A 21,778-nucleotide genomic window follows, 5' to 3' on the forward strand; every position below is an offset into this window, starting at 1 on the left:
TGGTTCGTCCCCCCGGAGGGTGGTTCTGTAAACGTCACCTAAACAAACGATTAAAAGGAACCGTTTCATTCATTTCCCGCAAAATTCGTTTGCATGTTTGTGCGAACCGGAGGTGGAAAACCCAATAACAAATACAAGCTGTCCAAAAAGCAGCAAAACATCCCCCGTCTGGCGGAATAGACGGAGGTGTTTTTTCTGCGTTTCTTTTTTTTGCTGTTTTGTGCTACTTGCCGAGGGAAAACTGTTCGCCCCGAACGGTCGGTGCCGTTTCCTGTTTGTCCCGCATTTCCGGGCGCCCGGCTGGCGATAGTGATCGTCGCGAAAAGCGCACCAAATACGGCGCATCTCGTCACAAATAAGGTGCCCAAACTGGCCAAAAGGACTCATGACACGGGTCATGCTTCCTGGCCGTGCCGAAAAGTCACCGTTGGTTGCGATGGAAAAGTGTACAAAATTGTGTTTTCGAGCACCACGAGCTGCACCTTCATCCAGCCTGCAACACAGCCATATCAACATTCACGATACCCGGTTCCTTGCGTTCGGAAGCACAATACTTCCCCGAAAGGGAAGAGAAAGCAATCCTAAGCAAGGTGGTGGCCCACACATAACGACACTAGCAAACAAACAACGTGCACCCGGGAACGGAACAACTGGAACCACCGTGGCTAACGTGTTTGTTTTAATTAATTTTTCTGTTTTCTCTTTTCCCCGGAGATTTGGTCCGGGAAAATTGCCTCCTGGTATGTTGGTTTGAATGTTTTTCCATGCTCTTTTCTCACACCAAAGAAAGAATGAGTAAGCGAAAGAGCTGTGTATGATCATTCAGTTCCTTTTTCACGCCGTCTGATACTTGTTCCCTAGAAAGGCGTAGCACATGTGTGACAGATATAACTGTATCTGCGCCTTCACCACCTAAAACAGTGTGGCGATTTAGCTCACTCATACCCGCTTCTTTGCTCGTCGTCCATTTGCCCGAAAACATCCTCAAAAAACACACCTTCCCACGGTAGCGCAAGGAGACTGCAAACAAGAAGGATTTTATCAACTCCACACATACGTTCTATCTGCTGTCTCTGTTGTTGCGCTTTTTTTCCTCCTTTCATTTCCATCTCTGACGAGTTGAGACGCGGCCCAACCACGAAGGGGCGTGCTATGTTAGCGCTGGAGCACTGCAACAGCAGCAACCCGGGATACCGAGCTGGCTTTTTGCGGTTTGTGGATTGCTGGGTTAGTCGAAATTCGTCACCTCAAGCGTGGGTAAACAATTCCACCGACACGAGCAAATGGGTGTGTCCTGTGGGTTGAGCACCAAGCACAATTGAAGAATTCCCGGCTCAGTCGATTGACCGCATTCGCAGACGACGTTCTGGCGTGTTTGCATTAGAACGAAGAGCTGTTTTGCACACCCCTCACATAAAACAACTCCTTTCTGCAGCGAAGAAAGAAGCCATTGTCATATCTGCTCTTTCCGAAATGTCCGATTTCAAACCAAACTAAAGATACTTCTTTTCCAAACGGCGACCCTACAAAGTACTGGGCGTCTCCATTTCAGCGTCCTCCGTGCAACGGTCAGCCCGACCCCACACATGTCCTTCGACAGCATTCGCTGCTCCGTTTCAGTGTATGTGTCTCGGGATGCTCACAAACAAAACAAAACAAGACAGCAAATACATTTTAAAGAAAAGCAAAAGAAAACGTAACTATCGTTTAGTTTTGTGATCGTAGTTTGCCTATTTTAGAACGTCGCTATCGGTGTCCCGGTGCGAACGCGGTTAAACGCTTTGATCGAACATCGCGCTGACATCTCCTTAAACGAGAAACAGTACTCGTTCGAAAGTGTGCACCGCTCCACCGGTTCAGGGAGGAATAAATGGTTCAATTCTTCCTACGAAACCTGCCCGCATACACGGCAGCGTTTTATTTAGTCGGTATTGTTAGTCGGTAGCGTCCGTATATGAGTTGGTTTCTTCGTTTCTCTTTTCGTTTCTTTTTTTCTCCTCGCTCTTACCTACCATACCAACCGTGTGATGTGCTTTCCGGAGTCACATCCTGCGTGCCAAGCTACTGAAATTGGGCGCTTTATTAATGAAATAGATAAAAAAATACAAAAGTAAAGCAATACACTTACACATGTAATACCAACCGTCGATCTGCTGAAGGTGATTCAAACTTCGATGAGACCGAATGCCAAATCCGTTTGCAGCTAGCTGTTTGTGTGCATTACTGGAGTTGTATTGTAATTTCTGCATCCATTTCCCTCCTCGAATAAGTTCGATCCAGATTCCTCGTTCGCATACGCTCTATTATTTCATGCTCATTTTCGTTCTGGCTTTTGCTCGTTTGATCGTAATACCATCCGTGTGCCATCTGCTCGCACCGGTGCACCTGGGTGCGAGCCATTCCGGGTTGTGGACATAACCCGGACCTGCCAAAGGGCAGAATACATACGACACTCTTGGTCTAAACGAATGCCGCAAGAGTTGATCCATTCTGAAGAACCAAAACGTTAAGCAAACTGTTTCTCGACGTGCGTAGCTACTTGCCTGTATTTTTTCCCCGTCATCTCCCCGAGCATATACTTCTCTGCCTGCTATTGTTGTTGTCTCGTGATCAGTGGCCGTGTACCGGATTGAACTGCTAACTCTAACCGCCCGTGCTTTTAATTATTCTTACAGAACGTTATTCTTACTCGAATTTTGCCCTTCAAACTCCTTTATATCTGATGCCATTATGTTTCTCTTTACCACAACTATCCGTGTTTCAGGACCGCCGGTTGAAGTGGGAGTCACCATGTATGTGCTGTCTATCAGTTCGCTGTCTGAAGTTAAAATGGTACAATTTATATGACTAAGTACCTTCTCCAACAAGCGTGTACCCCCTCCTGCTACCCACCACTCTACCTGTTCCACGCCCTCTCCCTTAAAGTCCCCTTTTCGCGAAGGGATTCCTGTAATGATTTCGTTGATTGACGTATGTTTAGCGCAACTGTTGTTAGCCATTCATTCCCATCCATGCCAAGCATCCTGCCTAGCCCTGCGATGGGACAAAGTTTTGCGTAGAGCGTCCTACATACGATAGCGAAACTACACTTCAATTGTCAGGGTTTTTTGTTGTATCTTTCGTTTCAGTACCTGCAGATGTTTGTCGATCTCTTGTTTTAAGTAAAAGCAGAAACTCTTCATTTTTGCGTCCTTCGATTACATCTCCAGCCTCCAATCATGATTTTGTGTCTACTTCGTTTTTGCAGCTTTTGTTTGAAACCATCACCACGCCGTTCGTTTCTTCACCAGTTTAATGTCTTGCTAATTTGTGCCTAAATTCAGTCGATGGTTTGTATATAACGGCTGCATTCATTGAGCGTCCTGCTAGTTGGACGGTCGTGAGTAAATTGTTACCTTGTTTGGTTTAATTCTATTTCCCACCATCGAACGGTGCCGATTTTGTTTCAGTTACATCATTTCATCCTCTTCACGAAAAACATCCCCAAGCCAATCATGTGTCTCTTCCGCGTCTATCCCGCTGGCACCGGGTGACTTTTTTAATGGTTTATGCTTTTATGAAATATCCCTGCTTTTGTTGAACTGTTGCCGCTTGATGGGACTAATCTTCCTTTCTATCTTCGGCATGAGGGCCGATAAAATTGCGACACATTTTTGGAACCGCTGGAATAAACGGTTTCAAGAGCGACAATTGTCACAGATGTTTTGTATTGTCCTTTTATCCTTTTAGTTTCTTATGTTTGGTAAAATATGAGCATCCTCCGGCACCTACCGTACCGTGAGGTGTTAATGCGCTATGTCCGTTGATATATGTGCCCGTTCGTTCTTTGCAGCACACGTTTACTTATCCTATCTACTTATTTCTAATGTACTGACACAATCCCTCTGTTTTTGCAGGCAGTCCGTTACGATAGCCGTATTCGAAGTTAAGCACGATTAATATTAACACGAATCTAATTCACACCTACACACACTAAAGTTCAGCATCTGTACTCGTTACCAGACCCCACCTTCACTTCACACGCACAAACTAATTGTTCGCAACACACCGATTTGTTAACTACTCTTTGTCAGCACACGTACGATTTGTTGGTTGTACTGCTTGCACTTAATCTATGCATTGTAAGCAGGTCAAAAAAGTGCCAAGTATATTCACAAGAACACACCGAAAAAAAAAACAATGCATTCCCCACAAACAATCAACATCACTGTCACGTTTCCGTTCCGTTCATATCCGTGGATTCGATTAACATTGCTCCAAAACGAGTGGTTCGAAATGAGTTTAACCCTTTTTGTGGGGTTTGCTTCTAAACCCAGTCCCCAAAACCCAAAACAATGACTCCCATTCGGCGTTCAATTCCAAAGCCAATGGAAGCGCTACAAATCGTGCGGCAACGCCAATGCCCAATGCCATTTCAAGCTGTTCGGTAGAGCGGTGTTAATCGTTTCTCTTTCAACACTTTCAACTGAAACTCTGTCGCAAACAGAATGATCATTTCCAGCGTTTCGACTCAAACATCTAACTCAGAAGCTAACTCAAACTTCCACATCTCACACCCTCCCTTTGGTCCGCCCCACGAGGCGGGAGAAAGAAAACACACAGCTACGCAAACAAGAACCAAACCGTACGAACTTGAGCGTGCTGCCCACCCGAAGCCTCATCCAGAGCAAAAGCCGGGCGCTGACGGCATTGCTAAGCCCTGTCGGCAAATGAAAATGCCACCCCATCGGGTCTTCCAAACTGCAATCATGCTAGAAAGTTTGCCCCGGTCCCGGCGTCGCACTCGACCAATGCATTCCAAATTAAGTCTGTAACCGTTGTGCGTCCCTCGCTACAGATTCTCTTCTTTCGTCCAGGCGACCGATCGAGTGATAGCTGGCCTCCAGGCGCTGGTCGAAATCAGAGACACATTCCTGGTGACTGCTCAAAACCGATTTGCGTGTGCCCCCTTTGGGGAGGGTGGCTGCCGGCCTTGCGGGCAGTGGCAGTTTTGACAAAGTGACACTTGCACCCTCGACGGCTTATGCTCGATTTTCCGTCCCATTGATGAAGCCAACTAGCAAACGTCTCGGGCCGGTGCTCTTTCGGAGTTTGGCATATTCCAGCTCGTCCGTTGCCCCGGGGCTTCATTTATGCGCTCTTACCCTAGCTTTATGCTTTCGTTCACCGCATTTACGCTCGTGCTAGTCATAACCTGACAAGTATGGGACCTTTGCCTGGGAGCTTTCGAGCGGAACTATATCTTCAACGCCACTTGCGGGATATCGTTGAGATTTTCCATTTGGTTATTTTTTCCCCCAAGGCATGCGTTAACTGAACAGATGCAAAAAAAAAACAGTCCTACTGTACGCGGTTCTCGTAATGCTACTTAACGCCTTCAACGACTGCCTCACAAAAAACCACACGTACGCGGAAAAACACTTGAGCGCTGCGAGCGGCTTGTAATGGCTCGGTGGATTGATGGTAGTAAAATAGCATATTTTATTACCCGTACGGTTTTATCCGTTTTCTGGCCAGCTCGGTGAGGGCTGCCATACTCGGCAACGCCATTACCACCCATTCCGGTCGGCCGTCTCTGAAAAAGCCCTTTACGGTTAGGTGCGCTCCCTGAAGCGAACGGTTTTTTTTTATCCAAAACTGTTGAGGTTATGTTCCGCGTTCAGCCGGCTGTGGTTTGGCGCTTGCTATCAAGGTTAATTTTTTCATTTTCTGTTTCACTTTTCGTTCCTTTTCGTTCCCTCCATCTGTGATATTCTTTGGTTTCTTGTGGTGCTTCCACGTTGCGCTCCCGACCAACGTATCCTGCCGCCACCGGTGGCAGAGATTTGTTTTCTTTTATGCAACGCACGCACACTCACTCGCACACGAAGAAGCGCAATATGAGAGAAAAATCGAATGTTCAACAGTTTGACGACAGAATGATCCAACGTCACGGGTTAGTGGTTTCGCGATGCACCATATGAAGCTGTGGTTGTTCCCGTTCCAACAGGAATTTCCCATCCTCATGATTGTAAAAGGTTGAGCGATATTTTCTTATCTCAAAGCGTTGATAATAATTTCAAGTTTGCTCTCTTTATTGAATGCTACAACCCAGCAAGCAGCAAAATTGATATTGTGTTGCTTATTTTCATCGCAAGTAATTTGTCTATTTCAGGAATAAAATTTATACCATACCCATCAAAGAATGTATACTGAAAGTATCAATTTTAAATTACAAGTACTTTGTTCACGCTTGTGTTCTCAATCATCATTTCCAAACCAAGTTTCAAATAAAACATTAATCAAAATTTTTCATTTTCAAATCCACAAGAGTATTTTCCAACTCCGCACGACATCTTCCACGGCATAAATCCTCGAATTAAGTTTACAGCTAAACTTTCACTGTTTTATGCGTTCTTTCTCGAAATAACCTTCGTCAACGAAACACTGCGTGTCACAGCGAGAACGTGGCTAAAAGAAAAAGCAAATCATCCTTGTCCCCTTAATTCCCAACGACTAAAACAGTACATCAACTCCATCCCGCCATCCCACTGACAGACACCGTGGCCTTTCTGTTCGCAGCCTTTTCGTGGCACTAATAAAAACGATCCCTTTTCCGCAGCTACGAGGGGCCGGAACAACATCGCTAGACTTTAAGCTCGGAAGCGAATGGATTATTCATCTACGGTCGCACATTATCATCCACTCACCCACTCGTGGTTATGTTGATGCCTTTCACTCGACTTCGTATCCTGGCCAATACCTGCTGCGAAAAGACGCAGCTCATATTTATTCATATCTCGAGCATTTTCCGCAGTCCCACCACCGCTTCCGGCCCACCTCGGTGAAGTTTGGTTATGAAATTATTCTCGATCACAAACATGGCTCCGCTCTCGGTACTACGGATTGCAGCTCCGCTCGAATATCATTGGTGTTATTATTTTTCGCCTCGAATCATTATCCCCTTTTCCCGTGTTTTTCTTCATCTATGTCTGTCTGTCTCTGTTGCTCTCTCTCTCTCTTTCTCTCTGTCTCTATCCGCATCTATCGCTCTAATGCATACTTGCTCTTGAATCCTTCACGCACGCCGGATTTGATTGTCCAACCTCCAACCAGCGCCTTAAGGCTCATCTTCCGGCGAATCTCGGTTCCACTGTCCCTTCGGTGTCTCGTGTCTGTTCCGCTCCGCCCATGCGTGCGTGTGTGTGCGTGTGTATTGTGCCCGTCCTGTCCGCTGAGGATCTCGCGCCCGTGTCGCCCCATACTTCCCCTCGCAGTTATCATCGAATGAGACGAACCACGAAAAATCAAATCAAATTCATATCGAATTGCAAACTCTGTTCCAGGTCCCCCGGTGGAGGTTGGTGTTACAATGTATGTGCTGAGTATCAGTTCAGTGTCGGAAGTGCTAATGGTACATAGAAACAATTGCCAAACAATTTACTTACATTCTAAGCGTCCCCAACTTCCTTCAAACGTCCAAAACTACCCTGATGTTGTTTAAAATTGAAACGTCTTACAAATCGAATCAATCAAAGTTGTTCTCAATTGCAAGAAAAACGAAAGATGCAATCATCAAAATGGTTAAGCTAAAGTACAAAAAAGCCGTATCAGTGCAGCAAGATCGAAATTTAGTACAAGCCTGATATTCTATAGCCTTTTTTCTTAGAACAAGCAACTCGACTGCTGCTCTGCAATCGTCAGCATTAGCAAAGACTGGTACAGGAAAAATCAGGACCTGCTTCCGGCTCGCTGCTAGTGCTGTCGGGTGCAAAGTTTGTTCATTGTTTGAAACCCAGCGCACTAGTGTGCATCCGTTTCCATATTCTTCTCTTGCTGTCTTTGTATCTCTTTCTTACTCTTTTGCTGTCTATTGTATGTGTGCCTAGCCATAAGATATATTTATATATATATATACATATACTCTATATATTTATTGAGACCAACTAACCCACATCTGCATCTAAGTGTGTATTTACTTATCATTTGCTTGATGTACTTACCACGAGGCGAACTAACAAATTTCAATGACGAAACAGTTCAAGATGCCACCGCCCTGACGCGTGAGAGGAGCTTTAACGAAAGCTGGATTGATCGCTCTCGTCCAAGGTCTCATGCCAGGTTCCATTCGCTACTTACAAAACGCGCTCTCGTTAACTGTGTTTTTTGCAGTGTTTCAACCCTCACAAAATTGCTTCTTTTCCATCTCATGCTGTCGATCCCCACCGAACAAGGATTTGTCGTAATCGATGCGATGCTCGCATTCCCATAAAACAACCCCTTTTTAACTGCGCCTGCAGCGAGACCAACACGAAGGACGTGCTGCCTTCTTACGCAATGCTGCAATGATCTCTTCGCAAACAGACGATGCGATGACCGAGCGCCAAACAGAATTGGCCCGAGTGAGAGAGTTCCTGCGAAGGGTCCTTTCAACCTCCTCTCATCCTCTTGAATCCTCGTTCTCACAGCGCTTGGGGCTCTGCTAGTTCTACTGATCCGTCACCAATGCTTTGTGCTCTGTACCGTAGCGATGTCTTACTGCTAGGGGTAGCCAGCGCCGTTGGGGGAGCTTTTCAAAACGGCTGACCGTACCGCTGACCCCAAGCAGCTGGCCCCCGACACTCTAACTAATCAAAACTCTCCGACACGAGTTCCAACAGCAACGCATAATTTCTATATCTATATATTTATATCGTACAACATATAAATCTATAAGATAGTGTATCACTATATACATATGTGTATGTGTGTGTATGTGTGTGTGTGTGTTCGTGTGCGTTTGAAGCTACGTTTTGTATGAATTTGTCTTCTTTTTCGTTTCGTTTTCATTTCGTTTCGTCCATTTCCCGCAACGGAACGGCAGTTTGTATTGCTGCAACCGGAAGTTGACACCGAACCGTCGGAACCTTCTCCCCACTCTCGTCTCGATGTTGTTCACAGGACACTGTTTTACATCGTGCACAGACATTTCCACACACACACACACATACACGAATAAAAACAAACACACAAACGTACAGTAACACACTCCAATGGCACACGTAACACCGAAGGGAACGTTTCGAAATGGTACCAAACTGACCGTCAATCCGGTACTGGGTGTCAGTTCGCTTGGTTTCGGTTCCCATTCGATTCCGCCGCTGATGGCCTTCGGAAGGACATGTCCTTCTTCTCGATGCCCCTCTCTAGGCCCCTCCTCGGCCGCCCCGATCTTCCACCATCTGCCGTTGTTCCCCAACCGTTTGGTTCGATTTTTAGTTCCCATTTGATTCTTGTTTTTTTTTTTCGTTCGTTCGTTTGTGGTTTGTGCCTTGTTTTGCGTCTCACAACCCTGAATACGCCGGTTGTGTGCATGCATGTTTCGTAATCGTAACGCCATTTATAACGATCCACAACCTGCCCGCTCGCCTGACCCACCCAAACTCCAAGCCTTCAACGTGCCGAAACATACTTAATCCTTCGCGCTCCATACTAACCTCTCACTTTCTTGCTCTCTCTCTTTCTCTCTCTCTTTCTCTCTCTCTCTCTCTCTCTCTCTCTCTCTTCTAACTCTATCTATTCATCTTGCCTATCTATCAAACATCATCATCATAGTTCATCGAACATGCTTCCGTTTTCGCAAAACCGAACGTGAGCTTTCCGATTCACCCTTGGCCCGTTGATTGTTTTTTCCGTTTTTTTTCCCACCCTTTCCGTTTCGGTGTATCGCTGTTCATCGTTCATGCCGATTTTGCCAGCCAGCAATAAAACAAAACTGAACGCCGCCGTTTGACCGTACGTGTGATTTTCGTTCGTTCGTCCTGTCGCTGTGTCTTGCACTGCAGCGAGTCACCCGAGTCTGGCGTGACCGCGCTAAATTTATCGGTGGTATTTTCGGTTGATTTCTCCATGTTTATTGCTCAATTCCCACTGTTAAGCTTGTCCAAACCTGCCAACCGAACACGGTTCACTATGTCGAGGACGCCTGCATACTACACACCGTTTCGCCTCGTTCACTCATTCTCTCGCTATCTCTCTGTCTTTCCTGTTTATCATACTATGAATGTTTTACTAAATGCGATATGAGAACCTTAACAGCGCTCTGTCTAGCATTTTCTATAGCATATATTGTCATGCGAAAGTTAATACCGATCCACTAGTTAAGGTAACCTGATAAGCCAAGTCATCGATTGAACCGCTTATTGATACATTATATTCCGCTCGTTTGAAGCATGAGAATCATGTTGCTTGCTACAACAGCCCATAGATTGAATCAAAACAAATTTATTTACGCTGCATTGGCCATAATCAAAACCCCTGGCAATGCTAGATAGAGGCGCTATGCTACTTCAATATGTAAAAAAAACCTCCATCGTTTATTTGTACAAGCTTTCTGACTGTCACCACACGACGTGACGTTTGAGATGGCCTGCCGTTTTCCCATTTTAAATTATAAGCTGCCGTTCCATCGTTTTTATCAGCCTACGTGCTGCAATGAACTACAATAACTACCAGCGGAATGCACAACAACCAGTATGAGGAACTGGCCCATAGGCCCCGGCCCTTAAGTACCATATTATTCTTCATCGATGTGTCCTTGTGCAAGCCGGAAAATATCTAATAACCATATAATTTTGATTTCACTTCACATTCCATTATTAAGTAACTGTTTCTCAATGCAGACCACCGCTAAACCCGGATGGAAATATCGAGTTTAATTTCCATATACGCTCGATACTGTTATAGAACATTTGTGTTAATCAAAGCTTTCTTCTAGATAGTACTAAATTAAAAATTAAACATATTTACACCTGTTTTGAAATGCTTGTTGAAATTTATAAAATTCTATTTGTAAAATGTTGTATTCAAAATCAAGTAAATACTGTTTGTTGATCTTATTTAGCTCCATCAATCATTTGGAAAGGTAGTAAAATAACTTCCACCCTCAGGTTTCAATTTCCTTCTTTAGAAGTTTTATAGAAAATCAATAGCAACAAATTAAATGTCAAATGTTTGGCACTAATTCTAGAAAATATGTAGTTTGCATAATGCATTCAAATGTAAAGTATACTTTCATCCTGCCGAAGCAGTCGTTTCGCCATAGCATATAAAATGTAAACGATAAAAAGGTTAAAAAAAAACAGATTTTGCAGATAATATCCTAATTTAGTGCGTAAATATCCGCATATTTCTTTTGGTTTTAGTTGTTTCATGGAAATTTGTTGGAAACATTACTTCTTTAGGACTCTGCTGCCCAGTTTCGCTACCGTACGTTACCGTATGGTTTTGCGAGAGTAGGAAAGACAAATACTCCATTTATTCATTGTTCTTTCGTTGTTTCGCTATATCGCTAAATCCAACTAACACCGTGAATGACGTTCTGGGTGTATTTAACCAACCAAAACTGCAACCGGGTGAAAACAAACAGTCAAAGCTAAAGCCCAAGAAACAAATGTGAACCGCATAACCTGCCCAAGAATGGCACTCGGCGGTCGGTCACGAGAAACGGTACTACTCAATCCGACATGCCCGGAACCGCCATTGCTATCGGCGCGAAGCACCTCACAAAGGACTGAGGCTCGCTCGCGCACCCGGGGCTGGCGGGATGCGTTTTCGTGTGCGTGTGTGTGTGCGTTATTTTTTGTCTTGATTTATGATATTCGCTTTTCTATCCGAGCTTCGAACTCGTTTATACCGCCACCGTAAACTAGTAGCCGTGTGAATAGCCTCTCCCCATGTACCTATGTTTTGTTTTCTTCTGTGTGCATAATATATCCCGGGAGCACCGGGAGCTAACCCGAAACCAGCCGCAATGGCAAACAAACCACCGGCAAAAACAACAACATCAGCAGCGATAAGAAAAACACAAGTACTACAATCAGAACAGGCACTGACGCTCTCAAAGTTTAGTACTTCAACTTGAGCAGCCCGAACCTCCATGATGGCATTGAACGAACACCTTCCCCGTGCGTTTGTCTCCTCTCGGTCTGCTTGTATTTGCATCGTATTCTGCTCCTCGAAGCCAGCGGTGGACGAATGTTTTTCCTCTTTTCCCGCCGTGCGCCGAGTCATTAGATTTTCCCACCACCTGCGAGCTCGCCCTACGATTGCATCCCGAAGTATTTGCCATTATTTTAATTCTGCCGTGCATTACTTTATCATTGTATATCGGTTAACGGTGTGCGTGTAAGTTTGTGTTTTATTCGTTTGAGAAAATGTTTCATTATTCTATTTTGGATTCCTTTTTCTTTCAAGCGCCGTTCGAATGACGGGAGAGACACGACACAACCAATATATTTCTGGACGCTCTCTCCCCATCCCTGTTTCTCTTACTCTCATTCCCTCACTCTTTTCACTCTCTCTTTCTGTCTCTCTCTCTCTCTCTTTCGCTACCTCGATATCCTGTACAGGAATGTAAGCCCCCGAATCCTTTCTCCACCATCATGATCCTTATTCATCACCACTGCATCATCGATCATCAATCGTTCTCCAATGCATTATTTCACTCACTGTTGCTCACGCTTTGTTGATCAATGTTCCAAGGGGTGGAAACGAACGTACGTTCCATCTCATTTCCTGGGTATGGGTATTCAATATTTGCGTCTTTCAGTTTGCTTCCCGTGTGATGATTTAGCTTCTTGTACGCGTGCATTCACTGCATCACTTTCTCGTTCCTATTTCTGTGTACACGTTCATTTCATTCACGAGATATTCATTCTTCATCCTACTGAAACAAGGGCGGTAGTAACCGCCACACGTTCGATGTCTATATAGCATATTATTATACTTATCAGTCCACAATTCTCTGAAGGATATATATATACGATTTCAGCTAGAGGCCTGTGCCACACGCACGCACCTTTCACACGCCCTTCGTACTCGGAGCTGGTGAAAGATTAACCATTCAAAGACCAATGTCACGTGCAGGATACGCATCCCTCTACCCTGCAAACTAACCCCGCTTACACCGCGTGTTGAATGTTGAAGAAGAAAGAAGTCAAAGAAATCGTTGTAGCGATAAAAATTGATTGCTTGCTGTGGCGGAATTTTCGTTGGCTCTAGCAATAAGCAATCAGTTTAACTCGGCTGTCTTTTTCCCTGCAGAACACACGCTTTAACCGTAACCTCCTTTGTCAGCCCCAGCTCACCCTCAAAATCGATCCTTCAAATGTGATTGGCATTGTTTGATAGATTCCCTCCTTTCTGTTACCCTTTCTGTTACCTTCGATGTGTCCTCACAAGCTGCATTAGTTTGGGGTTTGATTTTTCTAATGTTTGTATTAGCTGCCATTCCGTCCAGTGTCCTCCTTAAAATATATGTTTGTTTGAGTTTCCCAAACAGAATCCTGAAAAATTCCTGCTCACTACATGCATACTATACCTGTGTAATCACCTGTGTACGCCTGTGTTAGTAGATGTATTGATGTTTATTCCGTTTCAAGTTACCAGCCAGTTTTGGTTCAAGCCGAACAATACTTCAACCAAGATGAAAAGTTTGAAACCGGCTCACCCGCTTGAACTTTGCAATTTATTTTTAAGACCATAAAACCCCCTATAGCTACTAGAAGCTAGAGTTTAAGAGTTCCCCATACTTAGAGCAAGGCTTTCATTTGGCTCAAACAAACAAAGTAATAAAGTAACAAAAAAATCTACCAGTAGCGAAGAAGATATAAACCAAAACGATGATAGTGTAAAAGATTTTATTTTTTATTCTGTAAAACGGAATCACTTGAACAAAGTTAGCTACAACTATTCGAGTCCTTGATCCCCTTGAACCGATAAGGATCCCGCTCCCGTTCCCAGCTACCCACACACCCTTAAAAATACCCCAGTGGATGGTCACGTCCGAAAAAGATAAATTTAACGTGTTCTCTCTTTTCTCTTTTTCTTCTCGTTTCTTTCTCTTTCTCTTTCTCTTCAAAATCCGCTGCCTAACAAACAAATCTAAATCAACCCAAAACAATCAAACAAAAACTAAAACAAATAATCGAAAAATAATCTGTGTTACGCATCCCAACCGCGACCGAAACGTGTTCGTTGGGAACGCGAACCGCTTATCGGAACACGCGTTCGTTATTGCCAATGTCCAAAATGCCACATCGACGCCACATCTGAACACTCTAACGCCGCGCGCTAAACCCGAACGAACCATCCAATCAACCAACGCTTGTTCGCCATTGAAATCGAAACCTAACAAAACGAAAAACAAAATCCGTTTCCATTCGCTATCTTCTCTCCCGCCACCGATAAATCGGGAAAAAAAACCGGAACCCCGCTCGACATGATATTTACAATACATCATCAAATGCATCTTGAACACACGTACCACTACTGCCCGCAATCGATTAAACACCGCAACCTAACGACGCAAATTCGGCGTGGAATTCGAAACATTTTCGGTGAACCAAAACAAAAAATAAATACACATTTCTGAACGTCTATCACCACCACTACCATCACTGCCACCAAAAAAAAAACCTGCCAACCCATCCTAACCTGCTTTCTCTATTGCGACACATGGTTACCGGAACCTCAACCTAATACGTTCAACCAATCTAAACCAACGCTCCTAACCTGGCCGCGTCGACATCGCAGGATTTCACATTGGATTTTTACTTCCGACAATTTTGGACTGATCCCCGTTTAGCTTACAGAAAAAGGCCGGGTGTTGAAACGTTATCAGTTGGATCTGAGTTCATAAAGAATATTTGGGTACCCGACACGTTTTTTGTAAACGAGAAACAATCATACTTTCACATAGCGACAACTAGTAATGAATTTATAAGAATACATCATTCTGGATCAATAACTAGAAGTATTCGGTAAGCGCTCCTTTCTTCTATTACTGCTATAACTGTCGTTTCAAATCTCCCCACCACGTGTTTTCGTTTGTCCCGGACCCGGTTTCCTGCCCGTACCCACCCGAACGCTCCGAACGTGCTTTTGTTTCCGTTTTCGATGTACACCCAAAACCCCAACTAGACCCCATTTAGAACCCTTCGTTCGGTTTTAGAGCTCCCATCGTTGTTCCCGTCCAGTGCCGGGGTGCCCTTCGTTCCGTCTTTCCGGCTGTGCAAGCGACTGGAGCAGGGAACGAGTGCACCTGAGAATGGCATCCGTTGCCGGTGCAGGTCTGATCGTGAAAAATGTACATCAGTTGTTGTTGAAATTTTCCAAATTACAAAAGTACGCTCTTTGTCTTTCATGTCCTCATAAACTTCTGCCAGACCTGAACGGCAACGATCGCTTTTCCGCACAATCCCACGTCCTTAAGTGTTTAGTTTTAAGTCACCGAACGTGCTGAACGCTTGCGTCAGCCACGCTCCGATTTAGCCACCGAAGACCAGAACAAAAAAAATACGATCAAAACCAACGCCAAATGCCGCCAGTTTTCTTGATACACATCCGTCCCGACCGGCGTATGGTGTATGAGGAAAACCGCGTGGCTCGAGCCTCGGGGCGAAAAGCAACAGACACGCCCCAAGTGCCCCGATCTACTTTGATGTGATCTTATCTATTCTAAATGCAAGCCCGTTCGGCAAGTGCAAGTGCCTGAACGCAACAACCAAAAAAAAACCACACATACACACACTCTGCCGTGAACGAAAATGAAAAAAAAAATGAAAAAAAAACTACACACCCACACCCCATGGCCCACCATCCAGTTATCTCGTTTACATGCCGCCTTCCCGTTCACCGAGCTCATCACGTACATCCATGGTTTTCATGAGCTGGAAACACGAATGTAATGGAAACATGCGATTCGAAGAAGAAGAAAAAAAAACGAACCCGATTCGAAAACCCCCGATCCCCAACCCCCCGCTCTGTACGCATCAGTTTCAGATCGAGCCAACCCATCATAGTGAGCCGTTTCCGGTGGTTCGTCGGACATATTGTTTCCGAGCTGCTTGCTCCTGGAAGCAGCCGCCCGAGTGCCACCGTCTTGGATGTATACTCCCGTTTTTTTCTTTCTTTCTTTAAAAGATCACCACTCTCTTTTTTGCACCAAAATATTGTTTGCCCAGTTGTGTACCGAAGAGTGAACAGCCACCATTGTTTTTTTGGCACGTGCAAAAACCGAAATGTAATGCTGTAAAACAATATGCAAAGTAAACACACAATCTCCCGCCTTCCCGCCCACCCAAAAGCGAAAAACACACAAGAGAAAAACACACACTCACTTTACAGCGACAGCCCAGTAGCAATTCTCGAAACGAAAAACGCAAAAGAAAAATTTAAAAACATTGGATTCTATTGTAAGTACACGTTGTCTCATTATGCTTATTACTAATTGCAGATTAACAATCACAGCATCATGTCCAATGAATTTACAATATTTTCCAATGGATAGACAATTATGTCATATAGAGATAGAAAGCTGTAAGTATCTACTCAGGTGTTGCCACCGCGCAACCCTTCCCTTTTACACACACACACACATACACACACATACACACACATACACCCACCCACACACACACTTACAACCTCACAAACACACACACACACACACACACACACACACTGACGGTACTACCGAGCAACGAGGAAACGAAGAACCTCCCAAACACGCCCACCAAGCGTACTCGAGCGTATTTTGACTCGCAACACGCTCCCGAAGACGGAATTAGCCGCGACGCAGAAGACAGAACACCCAGCGACCAATTTTCCGAGCGGCGCGAAAGCGCTGACATGCTTGCCCGGGCCACAGCGCCCGGTGCAGCTTTTCCGGGGCCGAAACCGACCGGCCAGGACGCCACTGCGGTTGTTGAGAGCAGTGTGCGTCCAATCGATCCCTTTTTCCCACAGTTGGGAGGTGGGAAAAGGGCCAATTTTCCACAATTTCTTCTTGCATTCCACCACCACCGCGAATTTCTCCTTTATCTTTCTCTCTGCCTCTTTCTCTCTCTCTTTCTCTCTCTCATTCTCTCTCTTTCTCTCTCACTGCCCCGACCGCACCCCCGAAACTTCCGTCTTCGGCGATCTACGTACTTTTACGGACACGCAGGAAAAAAAAACAGCAAAAAGAAAACCAAAATGCGACATGTTTCACGGGAACTTTCGCCTCTGTGCTTTGATGCCCTTTATCTGACGAACCTGCAGCTGAAGCTTTATGGCACACTATAAGCATTATGTGTATTGTGTGTTTATGTGTGTGATATTACATCATGCCTCACGCTCACCCCATCGTTCGATCGGGTTTCGATCGTTGTAATTCATGTACGCTTCGTGTAGGCCAAAATTGCAAAAACAAAAACCGCCCGAAATTCAAAACCTGCTAGGCCGCATTTTCCGCTCACCAAGCTCACCACAAATCAGCTCCCCGCCCCCTCAGCAGCGCCAAGTGGCACCATTCGCAAGCTTTTTGACTTTTTGTTTTGTTTGCGCACTTTCTTGCGTTGCTGCGGTAGCTTTTCCGACTCCGACCTTTCCGGCTCACTCGCGTGCCTTGCAAAGCCAATGTGAATAGCAACCGATTTTTGAACCGCAAATTTTCGAGCCACCGCTACTATCAATGCAAGCGCTTTTATTTAGCAACAAACAGCCAAAATCAAAATCTGAACACGAAACAATTTTCCTGTTCGAACGCGAATGGCGTTCTGACGTTTAATTTTGTTTTCCTTGTCGTACAAGTAAGCTGTAAAAACAATGTTTTTTTTTGTCCTACTATACCGAGTCGAATCATACCGTTTGCGGTGAGCTAAGTGGAAAGCGTGCAATGCGCTGAAAAATGCCCCATTAACGCGCAAGGAACCATCCGGACTCGAATCGATATGCTATCGAATCGCTTAGAGCATCCGAGAATAGGAGGAAAAAAATGAGTGTATGAATGAAACCACAGCAGGAGGAAAGAAAAACCCAGTTTCGAGCGAAACGTGCCTGAGACACGATCATGAGCGACAGACAAGAAATCTCTTTCATCTGCCGATTTGCCAGATGCAGTTAAGCACAGTTGACGGAGCAAAGCTCACATGCGCCCTCCTTCGAAGGGCTTGCCCGACGGGGAAAACGCGCGCCAGAAGGTTCGCGTGCAGAACATTTCGTATTTCGTGGAAGAAGAAGAAAACGCCATTGCCCAGACTCTCTTCGCCCGGACCCGTACCCGTACCTACTACCGAATAAGGCGGGAACGCCCTTTTTTTTCCTCCCAAACAAAAAAAATTAACAACGGCTCAGTATGACAGCACTCTCTCGTACCGATCTGCCGATTGTGTACGAGCGAAAATTTTTTCTGTTCCTCCCAAATACGCTTCACCAAAAAAAAGCATTCCCACACACTTCTTGACACCCCCCCCCCCCCCCCCCCCAACATCAAAAACGGAAAGTGGCAAACTTCCGTGCCAGATTGTCTTTGGCGTTCGGCTTCAAAGCCCAAAGCGATCAGAGCTCTTCATCCGACATCCGCTAAAAAGCATCTTCCCTCGAGTTCCGTTTTTCCTCATCCCTTTTTCGTTTCGTTTCGTGATGGATCGTGCTGTAGATGAGTTTATTCATTTGAAGTTCACAAACGTTACGCATTCGTATTTTTTTTCGATTGTCTCCTGGTTTTCAATTCCCCTTCCTTACGACGTCCTTCACGGCCTCGACGAAGCGTCCTGGCACGATTCGAGTTCGTTTTCCACACACACTTTCATTTTCGTTCAGCTCGTTCTATCGTTTCATTGTTTACCAATTATCACCCCCGAACCCTTTCAAGATATCATTTAAGCGCATTCCATGACTCTTACATTCCTTCCGTCAGTTCCAGTCGAAAATCCGTGTACGAAACACGCCCGAAACACTCCTTCTATTTCAGCTGCGCAGTAGTTCGCGTATACCTCGAATAATCGCTCCGTTTGAAAACCCAGAGGATGGTAAAGAATGAGTTTACCTTGAGCGTGGTTAAAATTGTCGCGTCCGGAACATGAAACGCCTCGTAATGCGAGCTTCGTTTTGTGACACTATTCTTATCACTTCACGCCAACATTCCGTTTCGTTTCCCGCTAGTGCCTTTATCGTCTGAGTTCACGCTTAATTCGCGCTCACCTCATGCATTGAGCAACGTATTACTCTTATTGTATCTAACTTATTGGCCAGGCGATTGATAATTTGCGTACGGCAACAAAATTTCCGTTGCAATCACGAATAGCTCCAGAATCGGGTTAGGGATGGAACTTTGAGACCGATTTATCATGGCAACGTTCCTATTCTACCAGCTGCACTTTGTGTCTTATCATTTTCCTTGCAACTAATTTTTATTTGTTTTCGGTTCATGTAAAAACTCACAGCGAACTTGTTTGGTCTTTTGAAGACATTCTTCGTGATCACACACGTGCTCTTTTTCGCTCGTTACGCCTTGGTTCTCTTTAGTTTTCGTGAAATTTTACCTTCGGTGAAAATTATCTCGTGGAATTTATTTGCAACACTGGCTGCGATTCCCTGGATGGATAGGTTTTGAACAGTCATTTTTATTTGTTTTATTGCTCTCTCTCATTCATTTTAATCAGACAATAGACGATACGAAATTTGTCACTTGTTTCATTCACCTAGCCGAACAGCAACACCCTTTGAAGACGTATGATACAATATCCGCGTTGAAAAGATCCTTTTCTGATCCTAGTATCGATTGGAAAAGATCCATTTTCTTCTCTCATTTCTTTTATGACGCATTTATTATTACCTTTTTCTATTGTTGTTGTCTTGGGTTTTCTTTGTTTGCTCTTATCTTACTGCGAAATCGTTTTGCAACTAAGATTTCTCTCTACATATTAATTTCGCATTCAAACACACACACACACGAAAAATTAAATCAAACTCGCTCCTTTCACAATCGAACCGCTCACCTCATTGTTCCTTTCTCACTTCAAAAGCGCTCCTGCAAAACACCTCCACCGATTCACCAGCTGATTTATTCTTCTTCCTCTTCGAGCTCAACAACTCTCGTCTATTTTCATATCCACATCCAGCTCTCCCAAACCCGTTTCCGCCATCAAAAAATCGACTTTCCCATTCAGCGTTAAAAAATGAACCAAAAAGTGCCTCTCCATCACTCACCGTCGATCCTTCCACGTCCTTTACGTCATTTCACGTCATACTTGACAGTAAAAAAAGTAAATGAAAATATATTTGTATACAACGGTTAATTATCGGTCGCCTTCTCTACTACAGCAACCGCAGAAGGTTGACTAAGGCTGGAAAGTCTTTCAAAAAACCAAAAACCCATCAACAACTACATAACAAGCAATAACACTACAAAAAAACAACCCGTTTGCCACATCGGCTAACCAAACGGAGCTGATGTCACCTCAAGGGGTGTAAAAAGTTATCGCACTCAGCGTATTATACTCTTTCTTTTTTTTTTTCTATCGCTCTATCTTGATTGCTCTTATCGCTGAATCTCTTTTGCTGTCCCACCCGATTGATTACACACTATTTCTCATCCAATTTTCCCATCCCTCGCTCATCTGCGAGGCAATTGAATTTTCATTTCTGTCCCTTTATGCTCTTAAACTTTACCCCGCTGATGTTCCAGAACCAGCAATGCTGGGTTGGTGTAAGAACGTTGCAATAGCATTACACTGACTTATTATTTTAATTATTGCATCAATTTACGCCACATCACTGCGTTGATTTAGCTAATTACACATTCACGTGCTCACCAATTCACGTTGATCGATTCATGATTTCGTGTCACTTAGTACGACAGTTTGCTGCAAATCGTCACCACAGGATGCAGGCCGCTTTAAAATGATCCATCGTGTGTTGTGATTTCCGTCTGTCGATCTATGACAAATTCTCAATCCCAACACGTCAAGTTGCTCCCTCACGACAGCATAATGTCTCGTTGAATCACACATAGCACGGTCGAGCTGAATTGAATCGTGTTTTTCCGATACATCTGGATTTGCAATTGTCAATTTCGCAAGCTTCCAGCGAAATCGTCTTAAAGCACCCCCTCCACAACGCCATTTTGTCGTAACCAGCGCCGCCAAGCGGAAACACGGCACCATTTGGAGTCGTCGCACTCGTACGGCCATCATTGCGAGATTGCGTTTTCCCAGAAGCGATCAATTCAAGTCATCAATCTTGCCAGCCGACCGAGCGACGGGGTGAACAGATGGTGGGCAAAGAGAGCGCCAGGAAACCCCGTGACAGGGCGCCTGCGGCCAACCGTGTCGTAGGAGGTGATCGCTCGCTAATGCAAAAATCCCTGTAATGAAACCCGCTGCCATGATACAGCAGCAGTAGTAGCGGCCGGTACATACATAGCGTTCAGCACCACCAGCAAAGATGGATGAGTGCGGAAAATGTTTTCAGTTTTCTCGGAAAAACTGCACGGCTGGAAGCCACCGTGAAGCCTTAATGATGTAGCGAGAAAACCTTGGGATCGATGCATAATCGTTTGCCAGACGAATTATGAGCTATTTTCGGTTGGTCGCTTGGTTGGCCAAGAATAAGGGTGGGAGTGAGCATTTATGCCCAACGACGCCCGTTTTGAGTGGCATCTGTTTTGAGGGGCTTGTAATGGTTGAATTTCCTCTCTAGTTTCGATACGTCCGCGAACCGGTTTAACCAATCGATGAAGCAACCATTCGAACAAGCCACCTACGGCCAACATACCGACACAGTAATGGCGGTACGAAGGCATCCGGAGGATCGAGCTTCCCGCGAGCCCGAATTCTTGCCAGTATCCCTCCACAAGCGCTGGCACTGGTGCTTCACTTCGGGCGGCCACAATTGAACCGTTTAGCTTTATCTCTACCGATGCCACACCCGGATTTCCCGACCAAGTGGGTCTCGTGGCGAAGGAAGTGCGCAGCAGCGGTCCGGGGGAGAAAGC

The 21,778-nt window shown here is 44.9% G+C and overlaps 1 protein-coding gene across 1 annotated transcript in view; it reads left to right on the forward strand.

Moving 5' to 3' along the window:
* Nucleotides 1-21,778, forward strand: part of LOC128727342 (gamma-aminobutyric acid receptor subunit beta) — a 69,498-nt gene that overhangs the window by 17,648 nt on the left and 30,072 nt on the right. The window contains exons 4-6 of the mRNA XM_053821246.1: nt 2,765-2,832; nt 14,554-14,780; nt 16,256-16,338. Coding sequence (XP_053677221.1) covers nt 2,765-2,832; nt 14,554-14,780; nt 16,256-16,338 — 378 coding nt within the window. The remainder of the gene's footprint in view (nt 1-2,764; nt 2,833-14,553; nt 14,781-16,255; nt 16,339-21,778) is intronic.

This window comes from Anopheles nili, chromosome 3 (assembly GCF_943737925.1).
Source record: "Anopheles nili chromosome 3, idAnoNiliSN_F5_01, whole genome shotgun sequence".
NCBI lineage: Eukaryota > Metazoa > Arthropoda > Insecta > Diptera > Culicidae > Anopheles > Anopheles nili.